The sequence below is a fragment of the Parus major genome, chromosome 3, assembly GCF_001522545.3.
Source record: "Parus major isolate Abel chromosome 3, Parus_major1.1, whole genome shotgun sequence".
NCBI classification, from domain to species: domain Eukaryota; kingdom Metazoa; phylum Chordata; class Aves; order Passeriformes; family Paridae; genus Parus; species Parus major.
Genome location: NC_031770.1, coordinates 64,865,376 through 64,883,153, shown reverse-complemented (window position 1 = coordinate 64,883,153; position 17,778 = coordinate 64,865,376). Strand labels below are relative to the sequence as shown.

Sequence of the window (17,778 nt, the reverse complement as noted above, 5' to 3'; positions counted from 1 at the left end):
TCATAATGGCAACAGGATTCTCCCCAGGGAGAACCTGAGGCCTTCCTCAAAATGGTTTTCCCAGCCAATTGTCACTGAATTTTTTGATCTGCACTTTCTAGAAGAGTCAAACTGATTTTCAAGTCATGCACCCTTTTTCAGAAATCCAATTTAAATTCAAAGCTGCAAGGAGTTCTGCAATGTGGGAATGAACTCCTGAATTGAAAATTCATAAATTTTTTTCCTGCTGGGAGTGGGCTGTGCAGCCCTTCAGTCAGCTGAGGCTAAATGTGCTGTACTGGACTTAGCAAGCAGGATTCAAGGGAAAAATGTGATGAAGATATGAGCTGCACAGAGCCTCTGCAGGTTTTCCACCTCACTGCTTGGCTCAGAAAAGTATGTGGTTCTCCAAAGATGAGATCTCACAGGATATCTTAGTAGTAAGGAGGGTTGATTGCCTTCCATTTATCAGCATGATAGGCTTATCACTCATCTGGCAAGGGAAGATCAAGTGAGGTATTAAAGGCTTGCTCACAAAGGAAGGTAAAGGTAATTATTGTTCTCATGGGGGAGGTATTACAATTTGAAACAACCTTCACTAAGAGTGGGCAGTGACATGCTGATATCTAAGCCTGCACAGAGCTTGATTTGAGGCATAAGGAATATCTCTGTTCATGTGTGCTGGGATTTTTTAATGTTATTTATTTCTTTCTTCACTGTGAGTGCGCTGAGGCACTGGAACAGGCTGCCCAGAGAAGTTGTGGATGCCACATCCCTGGAAGTGTTCAAGGCCAGGTTGGATGGGGACCTGACCAACCTAATCTAATGGAAGGTCCCTGCCCATGTCGGGGAGGGCTGGAATTAGATGCTCTACAAGATACCTTACAATCCAAGCCATTCTATGGTTCTGTGATCAGTTTCATAACTAAGAAATGAGTTGTGTTCACCTGAAGCCGTCTGTCTCTACTTGGCAGTAAGAAATAGGTGGTTATTATTGTTATTATTGCATTAGCATATGTTTGAATAATTTTTATTGATACTGCCTTAACATTTCTAATCTAAGGATCTTCTCAGTAACAGGGAAAAATCAATATATTGTTTTTTGAAGTGAAAAATGAAGCTTGGATGTTGATTGAAATTCTGGCTCCTCACAGATCAGCCTGAAGGCATCATCTTCACATCGTTTATACTGCAGTTATTCAGCCTATAAGCACAGAATAGCTGTGTATTATGCAATCAAGTTCACATAATTAATTTTTTTAAAGTATTCCCACACCCATTTTCAGATCGGACTGGTAATGTCTGATGCATGTGGACTGTCATTTGCATTCTCAGTAGTGAGCAGCACAATTAGCAGATTTTGCTCCTATCTGATTAAACTAGTTTTATAATTTAGGCAGATCTACCATCTGTAATGGTTTTTGTGGTCTCACTGTAGACTTTCCCACCAGCATACCTATAGAGTGTCTATGCTACATTCAGGCAAATCCATGCAGAATGGATGTGGCAATAGTTCTGTAGGCATAAACTCATGATGTTGCTTATGTTTTAAAAGACACGTGAATTCTTAGATGAGATTAGAGCTTCTCTAAGTCATGTTTTTCAACAGTCTTGTTATAGCTTTGGGTTTCAATATGCATATATGCAAGTAAAAGAAGCCCCATGAATAAACACTGCTACATCCATTCAGCCTGTGTCCTTTTAGACAGCTGTTTCTGAACTCAGATCTCTTTGCAGCCCTTCCCTCTTCATGAACATCTACAGGCAGGTCAACATCTTCCCTCTGGCCAAGGAGATACTGACCTTAGACATCAAAATTCTTCCAGGGGATGATGGAGAGTTGAAAATATTTTTCAAGCACTGAAAACATCTGAGCAATTAGAAACTAATCTTTGTGTGTTTTCTGTATTTGACCTGGGTTTAAAAAGGAAAACCTAAAAAGCAAAGTATGAAAGCTGGCAATGTGAATACTGCTTATGTTTCAAATTAGTCTGAGCAGCCTTTGCTCTTTATTTAGGAGGCTCGCAATTACAAGACAATAAGGTCCAAAGGGAAATATGTTTTAAATATCATGCTGATTTCTTCAGCTCCATAGAAGACAACAGGATAAATGTCAGTATGAGTACAAACATCTGTTGAGGAGTATATCTAAAGCTTAGAAAATTGGTCAGAGGCAAAATACTAGATTATGCATACAAATATAAAATTAGTGTGAAGAAGACTCCAGATGATAAAGTATTGTTTTCCTTTCAGATTTCTTCCAGTCTTTACATTTAACTGTGATTCATTCATCATTATAACCATCTGCAGGGGTTCTTGCAATACAGCAAGGAGTAACTCAATTTGTCTTTGGGGTATTTGTGTTCCATTCAGCAAAGGGAATCTTTGAAATACAAGTGAAGGGATTAATTGATTTATATTAGCGGGAACATTGATGCTACTTTTGTAAGTTGGTGACTACAGATTAGAGCACTTGCATGCCAATTTTATAAAAGTTCAGGATATTCCTTGAATTCTGCAGATGGATAGAAGAGTATGATTCATTCCTAGAAAAGCGTGCAGTGTTGTTGTATATGCTGATCTACTGAAGCCCTTCTCAGTCTCAACTAATACACAAATGTGACACTACAGTTCTTCTCACCTTTGGTACTTCTCAGCTGTGATGGACCTGTGAAAGCAGCTATTGAATTTAGATTTCTCCAATATTGCAATTAAAATATGACAGTTAAATAATCATAATGCAGCTCTGAAACCAGAGTCATAAGGCATCTGAACACTGTATCTTATTACTCTGCAAATTATTTTCTTTAGTGTTCACCGAAGAAAGGAACCTGCAGAAAGCCTTTTCTTTCAAGCTGTTAGCTCTGTATCCAGACATAGCTGTGAAAATATTAATCATCAGTCAGCAAAGGGAGTCTAACACCCGTTTTGGTGAAACTGAGTCACCTTTGTCTGACAAACATTTAAATATTAGCACAGCTTTGCACGGGTTGTCTCTAGGAGAAATAAATAGATGATCATGGTCTGTTTCAAAGGCACAGCTTTTGACTGGATTAAAATGTGTTTTTTGTCCCACAGAAAATTAATATGAGCATAATCTCACAGTGCAGACAAGGTGCAGCCTCTACCGAAATGCTTTTCTTCTCGAGTTAATTGCATTATCTGAGCATATTAAAAATACTGAGCTCTGAAGTAGAGCTTCTGATTTTTTAATTAGTTAAAGGGATATGTGAAAACAAGATTAACCATGTCAGCCCTGTAGTTCTCAAGAACAAAATTTGCACTACTTACGAAGGTGGATCATAAATGTTTAAAAAGTTTGACAGGAACTGCTTTTAGTCTGCTTCTTTTCATGTCTCTATCAGATTTCTGTACCTGTTTTGACCCCCTTTTTTTGCTTTTTTCTATCTCTTCCCCCTCTAATGGCTTGGTATTTTTTCCCTTAATTTTGTGAGATGATTATCAGTCTTGACTGGAGAGAAAGCCAAAAGAGGAGATAAGTGCCTACTTACTTCCTCATTCACTTGCAGTCAGTAGGAGGTTGATGTGTTCCTCTGGGGTGGATGTCAGAGCTGCTGAGTGACTAGTAATAATTTGGAGAGTTAGTGCAGTTGACTTGTTCTTGCATAATTTACAGCTGGTAACTAACGTGAAATAGAGGATTTACTGAAAAATGCTTTCTTCTCCCCACACTTCATCACTGAAGGTACAGAGTGCCTTTGGATGCCTACTACCTGTCATTATGACTTGAGGGGATTCATCAAACCAGTCTCTCCTTGTTATGTATTGAAATAAATATCTTGTTTGAATAAAGGGTGTGTCCAGATTTCTTTTTCATCCCTCAAAGGAAACTTGTTATTACTGTATTGTTTCTGGTATTTCAGGAAACCCAGAGAAATGCCCAGACAAGTTCTTGCTGAAGATCAAGTTGAGCAGTTTCTTAACAGTCAAAACACTTTTAACAGTTGGGTTTCACCTGAGTGGTTACAGTAGCCTGAGTTTTTAGCTTTGGAAGGATTGATGCAACAAAGAATGTCAGCGTTTTGTTTTCTCAAATGGACCTTTTTTCCTGATAGCTGCATACATACAGTGAATTAGTCTCTGTTTTTTGTTAAACTACACCCATGATTCCTAGTTGTTGCTGTGTTTCTGCCTTTGGATTTGGCTAAAACCACAGTAAGTGTTAAAAGGAGGGGATCTCACCTGAGGTAAAGCAGGCAGACCAGCCCAGATGCTCCATTTTAAAGTTGTGATTCCTTCCCCAACGTAACTCAGATGCCTTTTTCTTTCCTTTATTGCAGTCTTTGGCAACCCTTTAGAAACGTTGACCGAATGTTATATTTGTGTTTTTCTAAAACAAGAAGTGCTTACCTCTCAGCCGTTGCACAGAGTTAAATGTTGAATAACCAGGCTGTCTCATGCTGACTGCTCTGTCATCTCGTATCTGCAGTGTTAAACACCACCTTCCCTGCATCCTGCAAGGAAGGACATAGAGCAGCACTTTCTGTGTCCTTGCAGGGTCCTGCTGGTTCCCACTCAACATGTGCGTGTCAGGGTTGGAGCAAAGAGGACCTCTCTTGGTAAGGGGGCGAGAAAGAGTGATTGCTTATCGAAGTATTTATGTGAATGTGGGATGGAGATGAGTTTTGAGACTGAAGATGTTTTCATAGATCAACAGATCCTTGCTGGTTTGGTTAACTACTTGTGGAAGACTTGCACTCTGTATGAGTTTCCAGCTCTGAAATGAAACAAGTGTAATCTGTGTTCATTTTATCCCCTGTTCTTCCCCAGATACTGAGGTAATTCCAAATTGATTTAGTTGAGAAAATACTACAGTTTAAAACAGTTTCCCCCAAACAAATGCATTAAGACAAGATAATCCTTTAGAGGCACATCCATGGGTTGTTGCTCGTCTTGCCTGCTAACCACGGCTTACTCTGCAAGACTGAAAAAAAGGGAGAAGATTCTCTGTTGAACAGAGGACATCATTATTTAATATCCAAACCAAGTTTCTTAAAGACCTCTGCAAATGTCAAGCTGCAAATGAAGTCTGCAGCTTCAAATCTCAAATGAAGTTGAGGAATTTGAAAGCAGAATGAGCACAGTGAACCAGCCATTCAATAGCTGAAGAGGGAAATAGTTGCTTCTAAAAGGAAGCAAAAGCCATACAGAAGAGGCAGAAAGTATTAAGAATTAGAGAAACAAGCACCATGTAGGCATTGCCAGCTGGTGTGAAAGAAGAGTCTCCTCTGGGCACAGTACTTCTTAAGGGAAGTAGAAAAAAATAAAGGAACATAATTCAACAAAGAAAGCTCAGGAGCTGTGCCAGATCCTGGTTGACAGTAGAAGTAAACTAGACCTCATAAAACCAGACAATGCTATAAAGATCATCAGATTTGCAAAACAACACTGTTATGAAAAAAGACAAAAGCATTAGGCTATTGCTAACATTTAAAAAATAAACAACATGTAAAATAGTCTCTTCAGTTTCCAGTGGGGGCCAGCCAAAGGATATCCACAAGACAATTTACTGTGTATTTTGCAGGATGTTAATATTGCTTGGAGACAAAAGTGTTTTATTTAAGCCACCTAAACCATACCAATAGATCAAATGTTCTGCATGAAAGGCATTAGAAGTTACTTTAATTATGGAGAATATTAAAATTAGTATACTTGAAGTCCTTAGACCTCTAATATCTCTCCTGCAGAATTTTTATAAATATGTATAAAAGGAATCTGGAGTGAACAGACGGAACCACAGTTGGGTCAACTTCTTAATGAGACACGGAAAGAAGAAAAGGCCCTGGCATCTCGATATAGTCACATTGAAATATGGAGAACACCTACTCAGCTTCATCACATGTAACACATCTGTTTATTAAATCAAACTCTTTCCTTTGTTCTTATAAACAAACCAAATAATCCTGCCTACGTACCCCAGCAGAGCTCCAGCCAAGTCACTTTAACAGGAAGCTGAGAGAGATCAGCATTCATGACTCGTTTTTCAAGCCGAATATGCAAAACAACCCACCTCACAACTAACATTAGAAGATGAAAAACTGATAACGTGATCTGGCAGTTCTCAAAAGGGATCTTAAAAAACTTCTGGCTAAGTCCCAGGTTTAGGAATTAAATATTTATCCAGAGTCAAGTCCAAATGCTGCAGTAAAAATTAACAGGCCCCTATAAGCATGTTTCTCATTTTCATACCGGGGTTTTCTCCATCGTCTCTCATCTTCATTATGGTTGTACAGTATTTGTAGACAGCCCAGGGAAATCCATGAATTTCAGGTGGAATGGACAGTCAAAATGGGGAGCACATATGAGTTTTAAAAGTAAACAGTGAAAGCATTTTTGTCACCTCAGTTGCAAATGGAAACTACTGAGTAGATGAAATACATTTTCAGATGAAGTCTAACGTGTACAGATGCTGGCTGGGTTTAGTCTTCTAATGTCTATAAATTCTCATATTAAATATATGTATTTGAGGTAATTGTGAGTCAATAGAAAGCAAACCTACCAGACACTACACTGGTAGCAAGTGCATCTAACCAGGCACACCACAAGCCAAAATGCAGAGAGCCTGGGACACTGTCCTGTCTCTGGCTTTGCAATGTGAAGGGAAATAAGAGGATTGATGTATGGAGGTGCATGGGAAGAGAGTACATAAAAACAAAGATGCTACTTTCCTAAAGAAAATTTAAAAACAGATGAAAGCATGTCTCTCATCAGTCAAAACTGAACCCAGAGAATTGTCAGAAAGGCCGCTCTGCAAAGACTTGGCAAAATGGGAGAGAGATGCTGCTTAACCAAAACCTGTATTATCAGATAAAGCAAATCTGATGGGTGCTTTTACACTGGTCATTCTAAACACTTTAAGCACTAAAAGAGTGGATTAACACCTTTTCCTAAAAACCAGACTGTACACGTCTCTAGTTCTTTCAGGGAGTAAAGCACCTTGGAGTCAAACTGGTGTCTGATCAGTTTCTGTAAGAGTTGCAGTTTAGGGGTGAGATAATGCTTATACTTTTTCCTGAACCCTCCCTCTCAGCACTTATTTCTGTATTTGATAACATGGAAATAAACTCTGCCAAATCCCAGGCAAATCTGAGGACCTGACAGTGTAGTGCTGATATGGTATTACCTGAATTACTGAGAGTGAATATATTGAAATGTTTTGCAAGGCTTCCTCAGTTTACAACAAACAAACAAGTGAACCCATTTTTTTCTTACAAATTTTTGCAGAAAACTTAGAAACCTTTGGAAAATATTCCTTCCTTGAGTATATACTTTTGCTTCTATATCCTCCAAGGAATCAATCTTAGGCTCCCTTTATTTTGAGCTACCCATGGGAATCTCTTGGTTCACCAGAGCTGCTCTCAGCAGAAGATAACCATAGCCTGGTAACATTTTTGGATTTATTACTTGACAGTAGAAACTTGTCTTTAGACACTGAATGTTGATTTCTTAAACTGATTGCTTCTGAATTTCTTGCTTTAATTTGGATTATACAGTTGTGTGTGAGTCTAGACTATTTCGTATTTTATTTTGTTTTGTTGGTTTTGCTCACGATGTATGATTTGTTCATATAATTATCTGGAACGTATGTAAACTTGCTCCTGGAAGAGACACTCATCCCTGATCCAGCTGATGTGTGGTTGCATGAATCAGCCATCTAAATTATACCTCCAGAGTAGATAGGTCAGTGCCAATTGCTGCAAGGGAGAAAGCCAAAGAACACTTGTGAGAAAATACGTAGAGACCGTCCTTGAGAGAAGCGAAGGACTAAAGCTTTCTCAGGTGTTTTATTTTGAAGACGTGTAATGCTCTCTGTCTTTTCCCCGTTTTTCTCTCTCTCTCTAAAAAATATCTAAGTTAGCACTTCTCCCACTGCAACCTGACACAAAAGACCTTCTCAAATAAATCACTCGTGCAGTTGTCTGGTATGACACGGTGTCAGATGCTGTCTTTTTGATAAGTTCATTTCCTAAGCAATTTGTTTAACCCTTTTTATAGACATTGTTTTCTCTGACTAAGTCGTGAGTCATTTTTCGACACATGAGTACTCCAGGGAAATGTCACACTTGTCGCTTGTTTCTCTGCCTGCCTGGCTTCACCGTTTGATTTTTATAAGCCAAAAGGACAAGAGTTCCTTCTTTTGTTTGACCCATTCTGCTGACAGCTGGCTGTTGTTGGCTCTGATTGGGCTCCTCTATAGGCTGACCTTATAGTTGTTATAAGGCAAATGAAGTATTTGGAAAAGAGCCCCTTCCCTAACCCTGAGTATCAAACAAAATGAAAAAGCTTTTATGAGCCTGTTATGATGGGTATCACTCATCAGATTTGTGTCATGATGTGAATGCAATTTCTGGCGTCTCAGAAGTAGTTCCAAGTTGCCCTAAAGTAGCCACAACCACCAAGATGAGGCTGTTTAGGAAAAATCAAAGTAATCATTTTCCATTCCAAAGACTTGCTTTAGGACACAAAAGCTGTCATTCACCTCAGCAGAACAGATGGGCTGAGGACTTGTAAAGGGTCATTTGGATTTTTTTTTCCTCTGGGGAAAAAAGTCTGTTTGCCATCTTACAAAAACCTCTTCTTTTCAGTTTATGTTGTAAATAGACTCATAAATTTGAACAAGTATATCCAAACTGATTTGAATTTTCTGTATTATCTGTGCCTGAGGGCAGCTAGGGACAAGTGTTTGCACCCAGGTATGGTGACAGAAGGCAAGCGCAAAGACTGTGGCAGTCTCAAAGGAGCACTCCCCTCGGGAACTGATTTTTCTGAGGAAGCAAATGTAATTACTAGGAGTCCTGAGCACGCCTGCTGTCACAAGAAAGGAGTGTCCCAAAGACTGTTCCAAGATACTGCAGCTGATAGCTATAAAACCCTTATCTAATTCACTGTGAGCACGAGGCTGTTGTCGCTCTGTCCCACTCCCTTCATCTTTCCCTTTTTCTCCCTCTCCTTTTTTTGCTTAAAACTCTAGAGACTTGAACCGTATACTTCCATGGTCTAATGGTGTTTTTAAATGGAAAAAGATTAGGAAATGTTCTAAGGGAAACATTACTGCCTGGTTGTACAATTCAGCTTGTGGCATGCGGGTCCTTGAAAAACCAGGTGCTCTGCTTCTGATCTTAATCCTTTCTGACTGGCTGCTGTGCCACTGTGGCATGAGCTGTGTGTGTTTGGAGGGTTTATCTCAGGGACCCTGCCTAGATTCCTTGGATTGCTTCTGAATGTAGTGTCATTTTCTCTAATGAGTTACTGCTGGTTGTAAGCATGCTGTACTTCAAAGGTCGAAGGGCATTAATCTTTCTCTTAAGGCTTATGCGATGAGAAATGTGGATGCTGGAATTGCTGCCATGCAGAGACAACTGGATCCTGGCCACTCCATGTCAGGGTAGCTTTAGAGCTCATACCCATAAAGGACTAAAGCCAAAACCCTTTTGTCAACATTTGGATTGATACTGAAAGAGAATGAGTGTGTTATGAAATTCTTTCCTAATCATGAGACTTTCCCAGCCTAATTATGTCATCTAAGCTTTTGAAATCTTCTTTGTTCTGTCTGTAGGGCCGTACTGTGGTAATGTGATGCCTGTCCCCAAAGAAATCATTCTAGATAGCAATGAGGCAACTATTCACTTTGAGAGTGGATCCCACGTGTCGGGACGAGGCTTTCTGTTGTCCTATGCCAGCAGTGATCATCCAGGTAAGGTGATGTCCAAAAGTAGTAGAAGATGAGTGGCATGGTTCCCCCTATTTAATTATCATCTCTACACACATAGAGCTTTAGCCTAAATGTTTGTTCCTAAATATTTCCAGGTTAGCATGAGCCATGGTATTTTTAATAGCATGTGTGCTATAACAGTTGTAACATTAACCAGAGATAATAGCCGCTGAAAGCCTACCTAGACCATTTGCAATACAGGGCCCATGGAGGGGAAAATAGTGCCCTCTCCTTGAAGCTCCACTGTGTTTTGAGCTCTAGCATCCATCACACTGTGATAGAATGGAGGAGTAGGAGGGATTAAAGTTTTCATTCCCACATTTAATGTTCTAGAGGTCTGTAAAACTTTGAAGAAGGTGTAAAGCATAAGAAGGGTAGAAGAGGGAGTTGAAAAGAATGAAAGAAAACCATAGCTGTTGCTTCCAGTCTAATAAAATTGCTCAAGTATTATACAGAGATGTTTTTAAATGTAATTTCATGTTCTGGGAAATACTTGTCTGTATTTTTACATTATACAATGGGAATTGACATTTGTAAACTTTTCACAGATCTAATCACCTGTTTGGAACGAGCAAACCACTACACAAAGGCTGAATTCAGGTAAAGAGGATTTGCAGCTCTCCATTCTGGCTTGCTTTACAGAATCTGTCAACTTATTAAATTGTTAGAAAATGTTAAACAGTCTTGGTTTTCTGGAGAAGTGAATTTTTTTGAGCTCCAGTGCTCAAATGGTCTAATGCTGGTTGTGAGAAGCAGTAGTGCAGAATGGAAGACTGTGGCCCAGAAAAATGATAGAATGGAGTTGCAGAGCTCTCAGCAATTCTCATTAGGTGCATACATATACATGGTATATGCAAAAAGAGTTTCCACTTTGAAATTCAAAGTAGCCTCAAATTCTAGTGCTTCCTCTGGGAGCAGATCACGTCCCAGCTGATACAAGATTATCTGAGGACAAGCTATAATTTCTCGGTTCCTTGAACTTTGTGATAGGTTTGAAATGGTAATAACTTGTGCTCTTCTGGCTGCTGTCTGGATATGCATATAGGCTTCTTATCTTACTCTGAAGAGTTGTGTGGTAGCATTTCTAGAACAAGAGAATTAAACAGAAATAAATGCCCTTGCTAAAGTGCTTTTCTGGTTCTTTGTTTGCTGCTGTGTTCAGTCCACCTAGGAACTCAAGGGCCCATTTATTTAGCTAACAGAGCATCAGCCAGAAATTACTGCTAAAATACTTATTGTTTTGAGAACATTTCTTTTGTAGGAGTTTGTTTGTGTGTATTGTCACTACAGTTCATGCCTTAAACAAGCCTTTCTTCTCTCACTACAGCAGATACTGTCCTGCTGGCTGCAGAGACATAGCAGGTGACATTTCTGGGAATATTGGAGAAGGATACAGAGATGTAAGTACACAGGATAATGGGGGAAAGATTATAAAGACAAAAGAAACAAGAATAGAAAAACTTGGTTTCAACTTTTGATGCTTGACTTTTGTTAGTTATTCTTCTGGGCTGTTTTGCTATACCTTTATTATCAGTATATAAGTAAGTTATCAGTATATAAGCACACAGAGACACTTTTCAAACAGACAAATCAATTGTGTGAGAACAAAGTCCACTGATTGTCAAATATACCTACTGACTTGTGGTTTCTGACTTTCTGGAAAAAGCCTACCTAGTGTTTGTCCTTCTTGAGGCAGTGTTCATCCATGTATGAAATATTTCTATGATTTTAGCTTTTACTTGTTTGGTGTCCATGTGTGAAAAAGATACATCTCAGTAACATGTGGGTTTTCTCTAAGATTATGCCTGCACTATCCTAGCATGTGCTCTGAGATGAAATAAATATTACACACTGCCTAACCACATCCCACTGGTAAGTACCAAGCTTGTGGGTTGTTTTAACTTCTTGTTCTTTAAACTGAAGAAGTTGAAGTGGTTGCATTTATCCACAGTTCATGTCACTCAGAGCTCTGCCCTCTCTGTGCCCCTCGCCCTGGACTCTCTTCTCCTGTCACGTCTGTGAAATCTTTACCTCTCTCCTGGAGGAGTAAGCCTAATCATACCACTGAAGAAAAATCCCACCCTATCACAGTCACTGAGTTTCCAAAAAGTCAGTGCTCAGGTTTAACCTGTTCATCCGGTTATTCAAGTGTGCTGGCTCCAGCCTGGAAAGTGGCAGTGCTGAAGAAACAAAGAAAAGCCACATTACATTCTCATTAGCTGGAGTTATTCTGCCCTTGGTTCCAATGATTAGGGCAGAAAAGCAGCACATGGCATGACCTCATGCAGATTTTATCTGCACTGAGGAATTTGCAAAAGAAATTTTCCCTCCACCATTAAGGAGGATTTTCTGATGGGAAGAACCTGCAGGGCTCCCCTGGAGATGTGTTGCCTTTGTGCCTCCACTCTCCCCACCCTTCCCTGGAAGGGACAGCTCAGCACTCCAGCTTGTCCAGTAGCACAGCCCAAACTGGGCCAGTGTGAACCTGACCAGCCTCTGCCTGCAGCCCCTAGGAAAATCTCCTTTGTACCTTTCTCTGTCCCTTTCCTGCTTTGCCCTAGTCCTGTTTTTGCCACCTACTTGGCACATGAGGAGTTGTCCTGCCTGTATTTTTCAGCACTATCCCACCTAAGATACTGGGAAAGGGGCTGCACCTAAAACCCAGCAGCAGCTACTCAACACATAGCCAAATCCCCTAATGTACACCATAACTCAGATCCTAAGGTGCAGTAATAGATAGGTCTGCTTTCAGGCAAGAACAGCAAGGAATTATTGATTTATCTTCCCAAGGAAATGTTGCCTTGCCTTTGACTTCTTTTTCCTGATAAGTGACAATCTTACAGCACCTTCTCAGAAGCAGATTATTTGTTTTTTCACTTGAAAAGAAAAATTACTTTGAGAGATGTATATTTTTCAAAGATTACGGTTCTTTCTCCCTCCCTTGCCTCTTATTCCTCTTGAGCTTTTGCTGGATTTTATGAGCTGTAACACCTGTATACCAGTGGCTTGGAAGGGAAGGCATTAGCAGTCTGTCAGATTGATTTCCTGAGCCTTGGCTCCTGCCTTTCAGACGTCTCTGCTGTGCAAATCCGCGATCCATGCTGGCGTGGTGGCGGACGAGCTGGGCGGCCAGATCAGCGTCACCCTGCACAAGGGCATCAGCCGCTACGAGGGCGCCGTCGCCAACGGTGTTCCCTCACTCGAGTGAGTACCACGGGAGGGGCTGGCACCGGGGAACAGGGCTGTGGGAACACCCTTTTGAGGAGGAAAAGATGTTAGGTGTGTTTCTAGGGCTTTATTAAATCAGTATTGGCAGTGGAGATAGAAAGAGGTTCCAGGTTTTCAGTGGCTCCATACCATGTAGGGTGGTATTTTCTTTCTTTTTTTTTTTTTCCCTTCTGTTCCTTCCAAAACATATTTGCAAATTACTTTGTTAGCAGATACATAAGAGTATGATGTTCTGCAACAAACAGCTTTAATCCTTCTGCTAATAAATCATGATAAATTCCCGTTGAAGTTTAAAAGAAGCTAGGAAAAATGAGTAAGTAAAAAGTGCCATTGAGCCATAGGGGACTTAATGAACAACTTCTTAAACATTGTGCTTTTGACATGTTCAGAGTTTTTCTCTTTTAGAATATTTATAGTAAGGGTGTTATATTTACCACTTATCTTCTGACTTTTAATTGTACTGCTGTTGAAGTAGAAATAAATCCTCTAATCTCTAGCCGGCACAGTAAGACCTTCCAGCAACTGCTTCTGTCATTCCTGTTGGTTTATAGTTTTTAATTTTCAAATGTTATCTGGATTTTACATGAGGCTTTCTTTATTCTTTTTTAAGAAGGGAAATTTCCATCCCATAGCCTATGACAGCTAAGGCAATATGTATTTTTTATACTGTTCTCTCCATGATTTCTCACACCCTCCTGAAAATTTTATAATCATGGTTTCATTCATTAAAAAAAAGGCATTCGTGTGCTCTGTTGCTGTGCTTAAACTTAAGCACAGACTGAAATGTTTCAGGTTCAATGGCACCAGAGTATACAAAGCTGGGTAGTGTGTACATCCTGGGTAGAACTGTGCATCCTAAATATTTTTGATTTTTCTTGAAAGTTAGTTGCCAAAAAAAATTAATATAAACTTGTCTCAAGCAAAGCAGGACTGAAAACTGGTCTTGTTTGATGGAGGGCACCAATACCTTCCATAAAACAAATAGTACAAATCCTTTCCATCACAGGTGCCAGCTTAATGAAACCCTAAATTAAATATTTTGTACCTTATCTAAAGATGTTACAGAACCATTCACATACATTCGTATTCTTGTGACCCTTGATAATCCCAGTGGAGTAACTCGGACAGTAGCACATTAAATTTTATAACGAAAGGGAGCTGTGATTCCCATTTGTATTTTTTTGCCCAGTGGGCAAAGAAGTGTATAAAACTGCAAGTGTACACATGCTGGGGGGTTTAGCCCATTTAATGTGAGGCCCCTGAGAGAGCACCCGAAGGAGAAGCAGAGCCCCTGTAGCTCTCCTGCCTACAGGGGCAGACGGAGGCACTGCTTGAGCATGGTGAACATCTCCAAGGAACAGAATTGCCCCCAGGAGAGAACCATACCTTTCTGCAGGTTATACAGGAAGCCACAGGCTCACACTGGTCTGGATGCCTACAAACTAGATGGCACAGGATATGAGAAAAATAGGAGTGTCAGCACAGCGATTTGTGGGATGTGTCTGCCACACCTGGCAGCTGGGACAGTCTCTAGAACAGAACTCTTGCTGTGAGCCCAGGAGAGGGAAACTGGAGTATGTAGGGAAATGCTTTTGTTACAAAACATGAAAAAGCGCTCCTACAAACAGCAGGCCTGTTGACTAAGAAAATGAACCAATGCATTTTGTGCTTTAAAAAATCTTTTATAAGAGGTATCTACAAAGCCGCAGGGCTTCCCAGTTCTGCAGTAACTACATGCTGAAAGAAAATCCTGCAGATGAGCCAGTTCCCACAAGAAAAAATTGGTGCTTGAGCAGCAGTGCCTTAAGAGCTTTTTAGATGCCCTTAAATAAGAGGTTGCTCAAGCTTTTAAAATCTCATTTATAGTGGATTTCAGTATTAAAGGTTCAAATTATTTAGCAACTTTAGCTGAAATTGACCTCATCTAAAGCTGCTACTGGAGTGCATCGAGCTGTTAAGTATCTGTGTTGTTAACGTGAAGTTATGTCTCGCTCACCCACCACCCTGCAAGAGCTGACCTTGGCCTGCCCACTCCATTTCTCAGTGTGTTTGTTAACGTTCCAGCATCTGTGAGGTTTCCACTTCCCATGATCCATGTGCAGACCTGCATCCCCAGATGAGTGGCTGGATTTATTGGGCAGTTCTGATAGCCCACTGCAAATACACAGGGTGTTGTGACATGGCCTGGCCTGTGACTACACATCTGCACACATGAAATCATTTGCCTTTGAAAATGCGAGACATTTGTGTGCTTGTCAACAGTGAGAGATGGGATTCGAGGTTAACCTGCACTGCTTAGGAAAAGTTTGCTTGAGACCAACTCTGGCAAAAAAAAATAAATGGTGGGATCCTGAATGTTGTCAGGCAAATGATGAACATGGGGCGATACCCTTCCTTAAAGGACAAAGTTGAACCTGTGAGACAAATTCCAGCAGTCACATTAGGAAACTGATGAATTACCACTTACTGAATTGGCTTGTTCTCTTTAGTGAATTACAGCAGAAATTTATCAGCTTGATTTCATAGCTTTGTAGACCGTAGAAATGCTAACTTCCTCTATTTGCTAAATTTGCAGCCCTCTATTTGAAAGGGTTCTGGTAGACTTTTTTTTCATTTTAAGTATTCAAGGAGCACTGTGATTGCTGTTTTGGATATGTTTTACTGATGACGTAGGTATTTATTTTCTTCTTTTTCTTTGAAATTAATTGCTTTGCATTCACTAAGAAATCAAAAACCGTTTTGGCTGTGATGTCAAACTGGTTTGAAGTGAGCATAGTGCATCTGATCGCCCCTGAGGATTGCCTGTGGGGAAGATGTGGGAGGGAGGGCTTGTGTTTCCCCTTCTAGCTACTCAGCTGCCTACATGCCCAAATAAATCAGCTCCCACCCAGAGCTCTGAAGGGCTTCGTTTGCCTGTAGTCATTAGTTTTCCCTCAGTGACAAAAAAAGGCAGTGTTTTTATTGACCTTGACATGGGACTACTTTGCTATTCCCCATTTGCAGAGCTCTCAAAACACATAGCTGTGCACACTATGCTAAGGCCAAAGACAGTACCTTGGGGGAAGTTTTCCTGGCCAAAAACAAAAGGCAGCCTGAAAGGGAACTGTCTCCATGCTTAGTGCAGAAGTTGTTTTACTGCTTAGTCACGCTGGCCAAGGCTTTTCAAAAGGGGCCAGTGATGCGTGCAGCTAATCGAAGTGACAGCGGAGGGGGCAGGTTTTCAAGAAATCCAAACTAATTTCACGTTAAAACCCTGGCTCTTCTTTTTATTAGGCAGCCAGTTGGAGTCATTGCTTCTGGAATGAAACCTCAGGGGCATCTCCTTGAGAATTAGAAAGCAGCTCCCTGAGAGGCCAAGGAAAACTCAGCTTTCCCTTAGAGTGGTGATTTTATCTTGTCCTGCATTGTGCAGGGCTGTGTGGAGTGGCCCAAGAAACAGCTTTTCCCCTGAAGCAAAACAGTCCATGTCAGAAGGAGGAAGAAGAAGGGAGCCATAGATGTGGTTAATGGAGCATAAAGAACCATTCCTGATGGGAGATGTTGGCCCTGGTTATAACAGAAGTGCTTCCCACCCAGGTTAAGACAAGGAGTAGTTTTCATCCCATTTTCATCCTATGACACACCTGTAGCCCAAGTATGGCCAGGGCTGGTGTGGTTTAGTCTCCATCAAGTGCAACACTTTCACAAGCAGCAGGAGTTCCATGATGCAATGAGGAGTCACTTTAAAGATTTAAAAAATGCTCAAAACCATAAAAAAATTACCCGAATTCCGTCACAGTAAGAGACACACTTGAGTGCTCTTAAAGGGGTCAGTATCCAGCCAGCAGAGAAAGTGGCTGTCTGGCCAGAGATATTTTACTGGATAAACAGTGATTCTGAAGCTCTACCTTGGCACTCCTGTGAGCACCTTATGAAAAACTGAATTACCTTCTTCTTTTCTTACAGTGGTTCTCTATCAGATAAGCGGTTTACATTTACTTCAAATGGTAAGAATAATTGCTTTCTTTTTAGCTATTCAAATATTTTCTGTGAAAAGTTTTAAAAAATAATCAGGAGAATGTCAGGCTGTGTCTAGGAAGGATATTTTAGGGCAGCAGTTTTTTAAAATTGGCAAGTGGATAAAAAAACTGAAGGGATGTGAAGTGAGCTAGAAAAAAAACAGAATATGTGCGGTCATACGCACATAGATGAGAAACAGAAATAGTATTCTGCTGTTACATTTCTGGTGCCAGCATATGAAAAATGACAATCAGATAATCCCATTTTTATGTACTTTAGGCCATAGAAAATAAAAGCAGTTTTTCTCCAGACATTTGTAATTTCCATCTTCATCATACAAGCGGAGAAAGAAAACATAGGAGAAATGAAAATATATTTATGTTGCAGTGATACAGAAGGAGTTTTTGTTTATGGCTTTCCAAGATGCAAAATCCTCTTTTAATCTGTCAAGCCATTAATTTGCATAAAACACAGCAAAGAGGGGGGAAAAGTTCAAATTCGTTCATTTGAATTATATTTCACTCATTTGAGATAAAATCATTTACTATTCTACTGAAAACTGTAGAGCATGTATAGGCCTTTGAATCTGCCAAGGAATTATTTTTAACTTCATTGAACCATATTCCACTGGCCTGTTTTCTCTGAAGAACCTTGATGTGCAGAGACTTTGTGGGTTCTTTGGTGCAGTTTGTAGTACTTACCCACAGATATTATCTTCATGATATCACATCTTGGCAGCAGTATCAAGGAGTTTCTCTAATGAGTAACTTTCCTAGCCCTAATTGCAGGTGGGAATCATGAAATATTTACAGTAAAGTATTCCTCTCAGTACAGTACCT

General features: G+C 40.2%; 1 protein-coding gene across 1 annotated transcript in view; it reads left to right on the top strand.

Moving 5' to 3' along the window:
- DCBLD1 (discoidin, CUB and LCCL domain containing 1) overlaps positions 1 to 17,778 on the top strand; it is a 46,613-nt gene that overhangs the window by 16,541 nt on the left and 12,294 nt on the right. The window contains exons 3-7 of the mRNA XM_015623355.2: positions 9,557 to 9,694; positions 10,261 to 10,312; positions 11,040 to 11,112; positions 12,783 to 12,916; positions 16,886 to 16,926. Coding sequence (XP_015478841.1) covers positions 9,557 to 9,694; positions 10,261 to 10,312; positions 11,040 to 11,112; positions 12,783 to 12,916; positions 16,886 to 16,926 — 438 coding nt within the window. The remainder of the gene's footprint in view (positions 1 to 9,556; positions 9,695 to 10,260; positions 10,313 to 11,039; positions 11,113 to 12,782; positions 12,917 to 16,885; positions 16,927 to 17,778) is intronic.